The sequence below is a fragment of the Chiloscyllium punctatum genome, chromosome 38 (assembly GCF_047496795.1).
Source record: "Chiloscyllium punctatum isolate Juve2018m chromosome 38, sChiPun1.3, whole genome shotgun sequence".
Classification (NCBI taxonomy): domain Eukaryota; kingdom Metazoa; phylum Chordata; class Chondrichthyes; order Orectolobiformes; family Hemiscylliidae; genus Chiloscyllium; species Chiloscyllium punctatum.
Window position 1 is genome coordinate 43032384 of NC_092776.1, and position 13458 is coordinate 43045841.

Genomic DNA, 13458 nt, shown 5'->3' on the forward strand with positions numbered 1-13458 from the left:
TATTTAGATTTAGCTTTATTGTCACATGTATATAAAAGTACACCAAGAGTGGCTTAGCAGCAGCACTGCTGATCGAGCTGGTCAGGGCCTAAAGAGCATATCTACAAGACTGATTATGTGATAAGTGGTGGGAGAACCAACAACAAGGAAAAACACACTTGGCCTCATCCTTACCAATCTGCCAGCTGCAGATGCATCTGTTCATGAATGTTCTGGTGAGAGTGATCACCACACAATCCTTGTGGAGATGAAATCCCACCTTCACATTGAGAATACCTTTCATTGCATTGTGCTGCACAATCACCATGCTAAATAGGACAGATTTCGAACAGATCTAGCAACTCAAGATGATTGTGGGCCATCAACAATAGCAGAATTGTACTCCAGCATAATCTGCAAAGTCATGGTCCAGCATATCCCCCACACAGCCATTATCATCAAACCAGGGAATTAACCCTGTTCAATGGAAAGTGTAGGACGGCATGCTAGGAGCAGAACCAGGCATATTTAAAAATGAAGTGTCAATCCAATGAAGGTACCAAACAGGACTACTTGTGTGCCAAACAGCATAAGCAGAAATCAATAGACAGAGTTAAGCAATCCCACAGCCAAAGAAGCAGATTGAAGCCCTCAGTCTTGCCACATCCAGTCATGAACAGTGGAGGACAATTAAAGAACTCACTGGAGGAGAAAGCTTCACAAATTCTGCATCCTCGATGATGGAAGAGCCCAATATATCAGTGCAAAAGATAAGGCTGAAGCATTCACAACAGTCCAGCAGTCCCCTGCATCACACTTACCAGTCTTCAGCCAATTCGATTCACTCTATATAATATCAAATGATTGGAGACACTAGATATTGCAAAGATTATGGGCTCTGACAACATTCTGGCAATCATACTCCAATTAATCAGCCAAGGGAAGACAGAACATGGTCATCAGCAGGAGATTTCCTTGCCGTGATTGTGCCCCAGAACTTGCTGTACCCCTAGCCAAGCTCTTGTAGTACAGGTACAACACTGGCATCTATCCGACAATGTAGAAAATTGCCCAGATATGTCCTGTTCACAAAAAGCAAGATAAATCCAACCCAGCCAATTACTGCCTATCAGTCTACTCTCAATCTTCAGCTGTCAAAAAGCATGGTGCTGAAAAAGCACAGCAGGTCAAGCAGCATCCAAGGAGCACGAGAATTGATATTTCAGACATAAGACCTTCATCAGGATTGTGGAGGAGGGGGAAGGGGGCTGAGAGGCAAATAGATGGATCGGGGCGAGGTAGCTGGGAAGGCGATAGGTAGATGCAGGTGGAGGGTGATAGTGATAGGTTGGAGGGCAAGGTGGAGCGGATAGGTGGAAAGGAAGATGGACAGGTAGAACAGTTCAAGAGGGCAGTGCCGAGTTGGAGGGTTGGATCTGGGATGAGGTGGGGGGAGGGGAGATGAGGAATCTGGTGAAATTGGCATTGATGCCGTATAGTTGAAGGGTCCCAAGGCAGAAGATGAGGCATTCTTCCTTCAGGCATCGAGTGGCTTGGATTTGGCCAGGACTTGCATGTCTTTGGCAGAGGTGTGAGAGGCAATTGATGTGGTCAGCCATAGGGTGGTGGGGTTGTTTGGTGCATGTGTCCTATAGATGTTCCCTGAAATATTCCATGAATGGCATCCTGTCTCCTCAATGTAGAGGAGACTACATCGAGAGCAATGGACACAGTAGTTGAGGTGTTTGGATGTGCAGGAAAATCTGTCAGATGTGGAAGGATCCTTTGATGCCTTGGATGGAGGTGAGGGGGGCAGTCCTCCATTTCTCCTATTCTCAATTTCAGTAAAGTGATGTGTCAACAACCATGCTATCAAGCCCAATTTAGATTCTGCCAGGGACACTCAGCTCCTGATCTCATTACAGTCTTAGTTCAAACATGGACAAGAGAGCCGAATTCTAAAGGTTGGGTAAGAGTGACAGCCCTTGACATCAGGGCCAATCAAGGATAGTAGTGGGAAGTTTGTGTGTGGAGTCAGAGGAGATTGGGGAAGCACTAAATGAATATTTTTCGACTGTATTCACTCTAGAAAACGACAATGTTGTCGAGGAGAATACAGAGATACAGGCTACTAGACTAGGTGGGATTGAGGTACACAAGGAAGAGGTATTAGAAATTTTGCAGAGTGTGAAAATAGATAAGTCCCCTGGGCCGGATGGGATTTATCCTAGGATCCTCTGGGAAGCCAGAGAGGAGATTGCCAAGCCTTTGGCATGGATCTTTAAATCGTCATTGTCTACAGGAATAGTGCCAGAAGACTGGAGGATAGCAAATGTGGTTCCCCTGTTCAAGAAGGGAGTAGAGACAACCCTGGTAATTATAGACCTGTGAGCCTTACTTCAGTTGTTGGTAAAGTGTTGGAAAAGGTTATAAGAGATAGGATTTATAATCATCTAGAAAAGAATAATTTGATATTGGATAGTCAGCACAGTTTTGTGAAGGGTAGGTCGTGCCTCACAAACCTTATTGAGTTCTTTGAGAAGGAGACCAAACAGGTAGATGAGAGTAAACCAGTTGATGTGGTCTATATGGATTTCAGCAAGGCGTTCGATAAGGTTCCCCACAGTAGGCTATTGTACAAAATGCGGAGGAATGGGATTGTGGGTGATATAGCAGTTTCAATCAGCAATTGGCTTGCTGAAAGAAGACAAAGGGTGGTAGTTGATGGGAAATGTTCATCCTGGAGTCCAGTTACTAGTGGTGTATCGCAAGGGTCAGTGTTGGGTCCACTGCTGTTCGTCATTTTTATAAACGACCTGGATGAGGGCATAGAAGGGTGGGTTAGTAAATTTGCAGGTGACACTAAGGTCGGTGGAGTTGTGAATAGTGACAATGGATGCTGTAGGTTACAGAGAGACATAGATAAGCTGTAGAGCTGGGCTGAGAGGTGGCAAATGGAGTTTAATGCGGACAAGTGTGAGATGATTCACTTTGGTCGGAATAACTGGAATGCAAAGTACTGGGCTAATGGTAAGACTCATGGTAGTGTAGATGAGCAGAGAGATCTCGATGTCCATGTACACAGATCCTTGAAAGTTGCCACCCAGGTTGACAGGGTTGTTAAGAAGGCACACAGTGTTTTAGCTTTTATTAATAGAGGGATCGAGTTATGCTACAGCTGTACAAAACTCTGGTGCGGCTGCACTTGGAGTATTGTGTACAGTTCTGGTCACCGCATTATAAGGAGGATGTGGAAGCTTTGGAAAGGGTGCAGAGGGGATTTACTAGGATGTTGCCTGGTATGGAGGGAAGGTCTTACGAGGAAAGGCTGAGGGACTTGAGGCTGTTTTCGTTAGAGAGGAGAAGGTTGAGAGGTGACTTAATAGTGACATATAAGATAATCAGAGGGTTAGATAGGGTGGACAGGGAGAGCCTTTTTCCAAGTATGGTGATGGTGAGCACGATGGGGCATAGCTTTAAATTGAGGGGTGATAGATATAGATGTCAGAGGTAGTTTCTTTACTCAGAGTAGTAAGGGTATGGAATACTTTGCCTGCAACGGTAGTAGATTTGTCAACTTCCAGTACATTTAAGTCGTCATTGGACAAGCATATGGATGTACATGGAATAGTGTAGGTTAGATGGGCTTCAGATTGGTATGACAGGTCGGCGCAACATCGAGGACCGAAAGGCCTGTACTGCGCTGTAATGTTCTATGTTCTATATTCAACTAAGTGTGACATCAAGGAGCCCTAACAAACTGGGATCAATGGTATCGGGGCAAACTCTTTGTTGGTTGGCACCATATCTGGCACATTGGAAGGTGATTACGATTGTTGGAAGCCAATGATCTCAACTTAAGGACATCTCTGCAGGATTTCCGCAGGCAGTGTCCTAGGCCCAAGTATCTTCAGTTGCATCATCAATGACCTTCCCTTCATCATAAAATCTGAAGTGGGGATGATTGCATAAAGTTCAGCACCATTCTCGATTCCTTAGATACTGAAGCAGTCCACATTCAAATGCAACAAGATCTGAACAATACCCAGGTTTGGGCTGCCAAGTATCATTTGCACCACACAAATGCCAGACAAAACCACCTCCAATAAGAAACAATTTAACCACTGCCCCTTGCCATTTAGTGATGCTACCATCTTGAGAGTTACCATTAACCAGAAACTCAACTGGACTCACCACATAAACATAGTGGCTAGAAGAGCAGGTCAGAGGCGAGGACTACTGTGGTGAGAAACTACTTCCTGACTCCCGAAAGCCTGTCCAACATCAAAATCACAAATCAGGAGTGTAACTGAATTCTCCCCACTTGCTTGAATGAGTGCGGCTCCAACAACATCAAAACGTTTGACACCATTCAGGACAAAATAGCCCCCTTGACTGGCACCATATCCACAAGTATCCACTCCCTCCACACCATGACAGAAGTCCTTCCATAAAACTCTATGCAACTCAAATCTTGCCCAAAAGGTGTATGCTTCAGCCAGATGTAACTGAACAGTTAACAGACTGAAGAGATTGAATGCCATAATCCATTCTATTTTCACAGATACTGCGGTTTTTTTCTCCTAATTAGTCACAAGTTAGTGTGAAACAGTAACCTATAGCAATGATTTGTAAAACATTTCTTCCTTACTGTGAATGTTCTCAAGGTCTTTTCTTTATAATCAATTTTCAGAAATAGATCATGACAATATATTTATGAAGTCACCTGTTCTTGTACAAGAAAGCGATTCTCCATTTTGTTGATATTTTTTTCTGACACATCTGGTTTTTGACTGACATAAAAACCTTCTTCCTCCAAGACACGAGGTGCAGTGTTTCTTGGAAGTTTACTGTTTAGAGCTACTGAAAAAATACAGTGAAAAGTTGAAATACTTTGCAATTTCTCAAAGTACACCGATTTCATGAAAGCAAAGTACAGGTTGTTTTCATGGTAAAATAGCATATAAAACATTATTAAAACACCATTCACTGTCTATCATGGTAATACAATAAACAATTTTTTTTGTCGAAGAAAACTGCTGCAGATGCCAGAAATAGTCAGCAAGTCTGATAGCATCTATAGAGAGAAAAATACAGTTCATTCTAACTCTGTTTATTTATCCACAGTTGCTGCAAGACTTTTTGAAGTACCTGGTAATGTACTAGGAATGAAGAGATTTTTCATATTTTCTCTTTGTAATTGACGATTCTGATATTCAGCAGGTATCCTTTCGATTACATGTTCAGTTAGAAACAAGTCAAATTTGGCCTTTTCTTCTGATATACTTCCAGGAAATTGAATTTCACTCTCTTCATTTTCCTAAACAATAATAACATTGATATGAGCCTCAAACTCAATTCAACATTCAATTAAATTAAATTATACCCTTGATGCCAATTTATGAAACAAATTATATTATATTCAGTTGAGTTTCATAATTTTTCTGTGATATAGAATTAGCTCCTAAAGGTGATAGAAATGATTTTCCTCTGTCGTTCCCATCAAAGCCCAAAGTAAATGGAGCATTGGAAATACACTCCATCCAGATTAATCCGAATTTATTCAAATTTTCATTTTCTTCTGATCTGCAACAAGTGTGTGTAAACTCAGTAGTATCCACCTTCAGTGCATATCCAAAAGGATGAAGACGATTACTAACAACTTACAATTATATTGTGTTTGCGAAATAGAAAAACGTCCCAGGTGCTTCACACGTACGTAAATAATCAAAATTGACAACAAGGAGTGTGTCAAAAAGCTGGTAAGGAAGTTAGGTGTTAAGGAGGAAGGAGGTGAAGAGGTATAGAATCATAGAGTCATACAGCATAGAAACAGACCCTTCAACCAAACCCGTCCATGCTGACCAGGTTTTCTAAACTGAATTAGTCCCATTTGCCTGCATTAGGCCTGTATACCTGTCCAAACATCTTTCAAATGTTGCAATTATTCTCACCTCTATCACTTCCTCTGACAGCTCACTCTATATATGTACCACCCTCCATGTGTAAAAGTTATCCCTCAGGTCCCTTTTAAATCTTTCCCCTCTCACCTATGCCCTCTAGTTTTAGACTCTCTTAACTTGGAGAAAAGACTTTGGTTATGCCCCTCATGATTTTATAAACCAGTACAAGGTCACTCCTCAGCCCCCTGCACTCCAAGGAAAAATGTCCCAGCCGATCTAGCCTCTCCTCAAACCCTCTAGGTGGCATCCTTGTAAATCTTTTTGCACCAATTCAGGGCACTGAGAATTGTATGTGGTATTCCAAATGTGGCCTTACCAATGCCTTTTGCAGCCATAACATGATGTCCTGTATTCAGTGCTCTGACTGATGAAGCCAAGCATGCCAAATGCTTCTTCACTATCCTGTCTACCAGTGATGCAACTTTCAAGGAATTATGCACTGCACACCTAGATCTCTTTGCACACTCCCCAGGGCTTTACCATTAACTGTAGGGAGGGGTGACATTTGGCATGTGCAGTAATGTAACAAAATCAGCCAGTTGGACATCGTAGATTATGAGTTACCTGATTTGGTCTGTTAATCTGATCCAATCAGAGAACACTGGATGACACGGAACAACAAAACTGTCAGACTGGCCATAAACAGGTCCAGGCAGTGGGCCCTGGAGGGGGTCACTAGGGCTGATTGCGGTTATGTCAGAACCCGGGTGTCTCTGGAGAAGGAGCATGCGGTGTCCACCAACACCCTTGAGCTGTTCAGGGAGAGGTGGGCATTGCAAGGAGTGGAGTGCATTATTTCCCCCTCCAATTCTATTTTGATTTAATCCCTGCTCTCCCCTTCACTGTTTGATCACACAGCATTGCCCTTTGATGTGAAGGGCATTGCTTGTCACTGGCCACTTGGGTGTTTCTTTTCTTCCTGGTGGTGGAAATTGAATAAAGACTTGTACACCTTGTGTCTTTCACTGTGAAAAAAAAGAACAGGACTGTCAAACTGGCCGTGAGCAGGTCCAGGCAGCGGGCCGTGGAGGGGGTCATTAGAGTTGATTGCCTGCCCCTCTTCTGCAGTTATGTCAGAGCCCAGGTGTCCCTGGAGAAGGAGCACACGGTGTCCACCAACCCCCTTGAGATTTTCAGGGAAATGTGGGCACCGCAGGGAGTGGAGTGTATTATTTCCCCCTCCAACTCTATTTTGATTTAATCCATGCCCTCCCCTTCACTGTTTGATCATGCAGCATTGCCCTCTGAGAATGGCACTGCTTGTCACTGGCCTCTCGGGTGTTTCCTTTCTTCCTGGTGGTGAAATATAAATAAAGATTTACACACTTATTGTTTTTCACTGTGTCCGACACCTGCACACATTCGACAAAAAGAGGAGTATCAGAGATTCTGACACTCTGGGTGCTGGCTGCGGAGGAATTGGAGAGGTAAAAACAATGACTGCTGATGCTGGAAAGCAAATACTGGATTAGTGGTGCTGGAAGAGCACAGCAGTTCAGGCAGCATCCAATGAGCAGCGAAATCAGTGTGTAAAGGACAAAACTAAAGGGGGACGTTCAGACATCCTGTCACTCTGACAGCTGGCTCTAAGGAGCTGGATCAGTGTCATAGAGTCATACAGCACTGAAACAGACCCTTTGGTCCAACCAGTCCATGTTACCTATAACTCCAATCTAAACAAGTCTTATCTGTCTATGCTTGGCCTATATCCCTCCAAACGTTTCTTATTCATGTACTTATCCAAATTTCTTTTAAATGTTGCAATTGCACCCGCATCCATCACTTCCTCTGGACATTCATTCTACACGTGAAAAAAAGAAGAAAGAACAGGAGGGCCAGATGTCCTGTCACTCTGAGGGAAAAAAAAGAAAGAACAGGACTGTCAGACATCCTGTTCACTCTGACAGTTAACTCTGAGGGGACTGGATCAATGTTAAGGACTCTCCACGTGTAAATAAAGGGTGACTTGTTGATAGGATACTGGCCTCTATCAAGTTATTTCAATGGCAATGAGCGAAAAGCATGCACCGGAAGAAATTCTCTTGCAATGGTCATTTTTTTTGGTATAAATATTTCTGGGATCATGCTTTTATTTGGGAAACTTGACTCTTTTGATCCTGCCATTGAAGACTAGGCCCAGTATGTCGAGAGAATGCGTCATATTTTCCAGGCAAATGACATTGTGGCAGATGAAGAGCAATAAGTAAATTTTCCTGAATTAGAACCGAAAGAATTATGGATGCTATAAATCTGGCAGCATTTGTGGAGAGAAATCAGAGCTAACGTTTTGGGTTGAGTGACCTTCCTCAGAACAAAGTAATCCTCCTGACAGTTTGTGGACCATATTTTTCATTTATTAGGATCTTAACTTTCCCTGAGCCACCAGATATGAAATGCTTTCAGAGTTGACAGATTTAGTCAAAGAATATTACAACCTTAAGCCTTCTCCAATTCCAAGATGCTATTCGTTTTACTTGCAGTTCTAGAACAATGGGAATATGTATCAGAATTTTAGACTAAGTTAAAACTAAGTTTAGACTAAGATGAAATTACGGCACATCTGGATAATAGTAACAGGATAGGACAGAGTCAGCATGGATTTATGAAGGGGAAATCATGCTTGACTAATCTTCTTGAATTTTTTGAGGATGTAACTCGGAAGATGGACGAGGGAGATCCAGTGGATGTAGTGTACCTGGACTTTCAGAAAGCTTTTGATAAAGTCCCACACAAGAGGTTAGTGAGTAAAATTAGGGCGCACGGTATTGGGGGCAAAGTACTAGATTGGATAGAGAATTGGTTGGCTAATAGGAAACAAAGGGTAGTGATTAACGGCTCCATTTCGGAATGGCAGGCAGTGACCACTGGGGTACCGCAGGGATCCGTGCTGGGACCACAGCTTTTTACAATATATGTAAATGATATAGAAGATGGTATCAGCAATAACATTAGCAAATTTGCTGATGATACAAAGCTGGGTGGTAGGGTGAAATGTGATGAGGATGTTAGGAGATTACAGGGTGACCTGGACAAGTTAGGTGAGTGGGCAGATGCATGGCAGATGCAGTTTAATGTGGATAAATGTCTGGTTATCCACTTTGGTGGCAAGAACAGGAAGGCAGATTACTACCTCAATGGTATCAAATTAGGTAAAGGGGCTGTTCAGAGAGATCTGGGTGTTCTTGTCCACCAGTCAATGAAGGCAAGCATGCAGGTACAGCAGGTCGTGAAGAAGGCTAATAGCATGCTGGCCTTCATAACAAGAGGAATTGAGTATAGAAGCAAAGAGGTGCTTCTGCAGCTATACAGGGCCCTGGTGAGACCACACCTGGAGTACTGTGTACAGTTCTGGTCTCCAAATTTGAGGAAAGACATTCTGGCTATTGAGGGAGTGCAGCGTAGGTTCATGAGGTCAATTCCTGGAATGGCAGGATTGCCTTACACGGAAAGACTGAAGCGACTGGGCTTGTATACCCTTGAGTTTAGAAGACTGAGAGGGGATCTGATTGAAACGTATAGGATTATGAAAGGATTGGACACTCTGGCAGGAGGAAACATATTTCCGCTGATGGGGGAGTGCCGAACCAGAGGACACAACTTAAAAATACGGGGTAGACCATTTAGGACAGAGATGAGGAGAAACTACTTCACCCAGAGAGTGGTGGCTGTGTGGAATGCTCTGCCCCAGAGGGCAGTGGAGGCCCAGTCTCTGGATTCATTTAAGAAAGAATTGGATAGAGCTCTTAAAGATAGTGGAGTCAAGGGTTATGGAGATAAGGCTGGAACAGGATACTGATTGGGAATGATCAGCCATGATCATATTGAATGGCGGTGCAGGCTCGAAGGGCTGAATGGCCTACTCCTGCATCTATTGTCTATTGTCTATTGTCTATTGTCTATTAAGATGACTGGCAGAGGCATGTGACTTTGGTTTAACTCTTTATGAAATGTTGAGAGACATTTGTTAAGTGGAATTAATGATGTAACCATGCAAAACCACAACTGGACTTCAAACAGGTATTGTAACTGGTTTTATCACTGGAAAAAGTGGCAAGTGAAGCATGAGTACAGGGTATTCCAATGGAAATGGACACTCTCACGAGTCTGACTGAGCTTGATGAACATCACTTGAGTGAGGGCAATGCATAGCCTCACTCAGGCCATATCCTGAACATAGGTCAGCCCACAGCAAAATCCTAAAGCAAAGCCAAGCCTGAGCCAAACAGTTAACATCTTCTTCAGGAAACAGGCTGGCAAGATATTGTGTTTGCTGCTAATAAGCTGAATCAAGATGACAAAAGAGTCCCACTAGACCTAAATTGAGTAGGATAACTCATAGGTAGGTATCCAGGAGAGTACACACCCTGGAAAGTTCACCTACATCTGGTTGGAACAGTTAGATAGCTGAGCAATATCCAAATCAGAACCAAACAAAATTAACATCCAGTTAAATGGTCACCCGGTCTAATGGAGGTTGATACTGTACAGCTGCTTCAGCAATCACAGAACCAGTCTCAAACCTTCAAGTTTGTGCAAGACTTCAACTATACTGACAACCTATACCATGAAACCTTTACAGATTAAGGGTACAACTTCAGTTCTGGTCTCTTATGGGAAGCATTTGGCTCACTCATTACTGATTAAAGTAAAAGGCTCAGGCCCAAGCTTGATGGGGTGAAATTGAGAAAGATTCACCTTGATTGAAAAACGTTGAATCAATCAGAAAATGACTGACCGTACGAAGTCCTAATTAAATACCTGGAGGTTTTTCAGGAAGATCTATGACCTATCAAAGGAGCCAAGGCCACGTTGCTCATTGTCTAGGAAGTAATTCCATAATTCTGCAAGGCCCAGCCAGTGCCATTTGCCTTCAAGCAGACGTAGAGGCAGAAATCAGAAGTATGGAAATCAAAGGAATCGTCAAACCATTCCAGGTTGCGTAATAGGCAGCACCAATTGTACTGATTGTGAAGCCCAAGGTTCGCCTTTGTGGAGACTTTAAACAAAAGGTAAACCTCTTTTCACAGCTGGATAAATACCCTCACTTAGATGATTTATGTGCAAAGCTGGGTGGGGGTGGTTGTCCTTCACAATGCTGGACATGAGCCATATATATTTGCAATTGTGATTAGATGAGGATTCCCAGGAGAATGTCACAATTAATACCCACAAGGGTTTTTACCAATATACAAGACTGCCATTTGGTGTTTCATCAGCTTATGCAATTTTTCATGGGTGATGGAGAACATTTTATGTGGTCTATCCCACGTCGCCATTTATCCAGATGGCATGTTAATAACAGGGAAGACCAATAAGGAACACAGAGAACTTAGACATAGTCCTTAGACATTTGTTCCTGGCAGGTGTATGCCTTAGCAGGGAAAAATATATGTTCCAGGCACCCAAGTAACCTACTTGACCAGCAGAATTGACAAGACCAGAAATACACCCATTGGAAGATAAACAGAGGTTGATCAAAGGTGCCTTGGCTCCCACCTATCTACCAGAGCTTATAGCTTCAGGCCAATTTCAGCAGTGGGCTCTAATACTAAGTGCATTTAATTACAACTTGGAACACCGTCCGGGAGGCCAAGTAACAAATGTGGATACATTGAGTCACCTCTCACTGGCAGATACAGCACCGGTGATACCGCCATTGGAAATTTTCCAAACACACTTCCAGTCACAGCAGACAATATCAGACTTTGGACATCTCAACTATGCAAGTTTTTTCATGGATTAAATGTTCTTAGCTGTTGTGGATGCCCACTAAAAGTGGCTGGACATGCATAGAGTTTATTCATCAAACATAGGGACAACGATAGAAAATCTGTGCACATCTCTTGCAATACACAGACTCCCAGAAGTGTTGGTCACAGATAATGGGCCATCACTTACCAGCAGGGAATTTGAGTATTTCCTAAAGTCGAATGGCATTTGACATATAAAGGCAGTTTGCACCATCTAACATCCAATGGCTTGGCAGAAAGAGCAACCCAAATTTTGAAGGCAGGCTTAAAGACACAGTCCATACCTTCACTAGATACCATACCATCCTGGTCCCTATTTGATTAGTAGATTACCTCTTACGCAACAATAGGGATAGCTCCAGCAGAGTTGCTACAGGGGAGAAGATTCAGCACCAGGTTAAATCTGATCTTCACACACCTGGGGAGGGAGGGTGAAATGGCATCAGGAAGGCCAATGTCAGACACAAGACTCCACCAAGCAAGAGAGACAGTTTACTTCAGGGGATGGAGTTTGGTGCAGGAACCACTGGAATGGCCCTGCATGGGTAAGAGAAACAGTCGATTTCAGGTCAGGTCTTGCGATGTATAAATTTCAGGTAGGTGTGACAGTCTTGAACAAGCATGGGGGCCATTTGAAAGTTGCAAACAGGTTGGAGCAAAACATGCCCAACTCCGCAACAGCCTTTCTGACTGTTCCGGAACCTCTCCATCAAGCATTGAAGATTCCTTGAAACCTGAGATGGACACATTGAATGTTGCTATCTTGACACCTTTACCACCTGAAGAGGAGAGAGAATTTCTTTTGAGATGCTCCAGGCGCAAGATGCAACCTACTGTGCATTACATGCTGCCCATATCAGAGGCAAAATTGAAGGAATGTGACCTGGTACTAGAACGTCCCAGAGGAACTACAAAAAAATGAGCTGGACTATGTCCTCAGACTCAAATGAGAAGAAATATAGTGATTGTAACGAGGTCAGTCAGATGGAACTCACAGAATAGAAGTTCGCTGATTGGGACGGTTAATTTGGTCCAATCAGAGAGCTCTGCGGACAGATAAGAACAGGAGTGTCAGACATTCTGTTCACTCAGAGAGCTGGCTCTGAGGGAGTTGAACAACGTCAAGGACTCTCCACATTTAGGTAAAGGATGACTTGTTGACAGAATACCAGCCTCTGAGAAATTATTTCAGCATACTTTGTTTCATCAGTCAGAACATTGAGAACAGGAAATGGGATGTTATATTACAAATGCACAGACATTGGTAAGGCCACATTTGGAGTATTCATATATTCTGGTTGCCATGCCTAAGGAGAGGTTTAAACAGTAAAATCCACAGCTTAATGTTTATCATAATCAATAATGGCATAAAAGGAGTGGCAGATATCAGAGGCCAGAATTAGAGAATGCAAAGTTGGTGAGGATCTGAAGTCTGGAGAAGGTTACAGAGATATCAGAAGGCATGGAGGGATCAGAACACAAAAATAACATTTCAACTGAAGCACTGAGGGATCCAAAATCAATGCGGGTCATTGAATATTTATGATGGGTCAGCAGGTCCTAGTACGGGTTTGCATAGCAAAGTTTTGTATGAGTATATAAAATCTGATGCTGTTACCAAAGGATATATGCACATGAGAGAAAGTCAAGGATAAATTATTGGTGTACTCCAAGAGGGAATGAAGCCAGTGCAGGATATTCTCTGACTACAACTGAATAGATAAGAATGGAGGTAGGCAAGGGCTGTTGCTACATAACAGAGAAGT

At 43.0% G+C, this 13458-nt stretch overlaps 1 protein-coding gene across 2 annotated transcripts in view; it reads right to left on the bottom strand.

Annotated features, from left to right (window-relative positions):
• Nucleotides 1–13458, bottom strand: part of LOC140463557 (protein CC2D2B-like) — a 129838-nt gene that overhangs the window by 47842 nt on the left and 68538 nt on the right. Inside the window, exons 9-10 of one of the 2 annotated variants that reach the window (XM_072557715.1) lie at nt 5131–5299; nt 4706–4839 (exon numbers count right to left, since the gene is read on the bottom strand). In XM_072557715.1, the coding sequence (XP_072413816.1) occupies nt 4706–4839; nt 5131–5299 (303 nt within the window). Of the gene's footprint in view, nt 1–4705; nt 4843–5130; nt 5300–13458 lie in introns of both variants that reach the window. The other variant, XM_072557714.1, reaches the window with a different exon arrangement.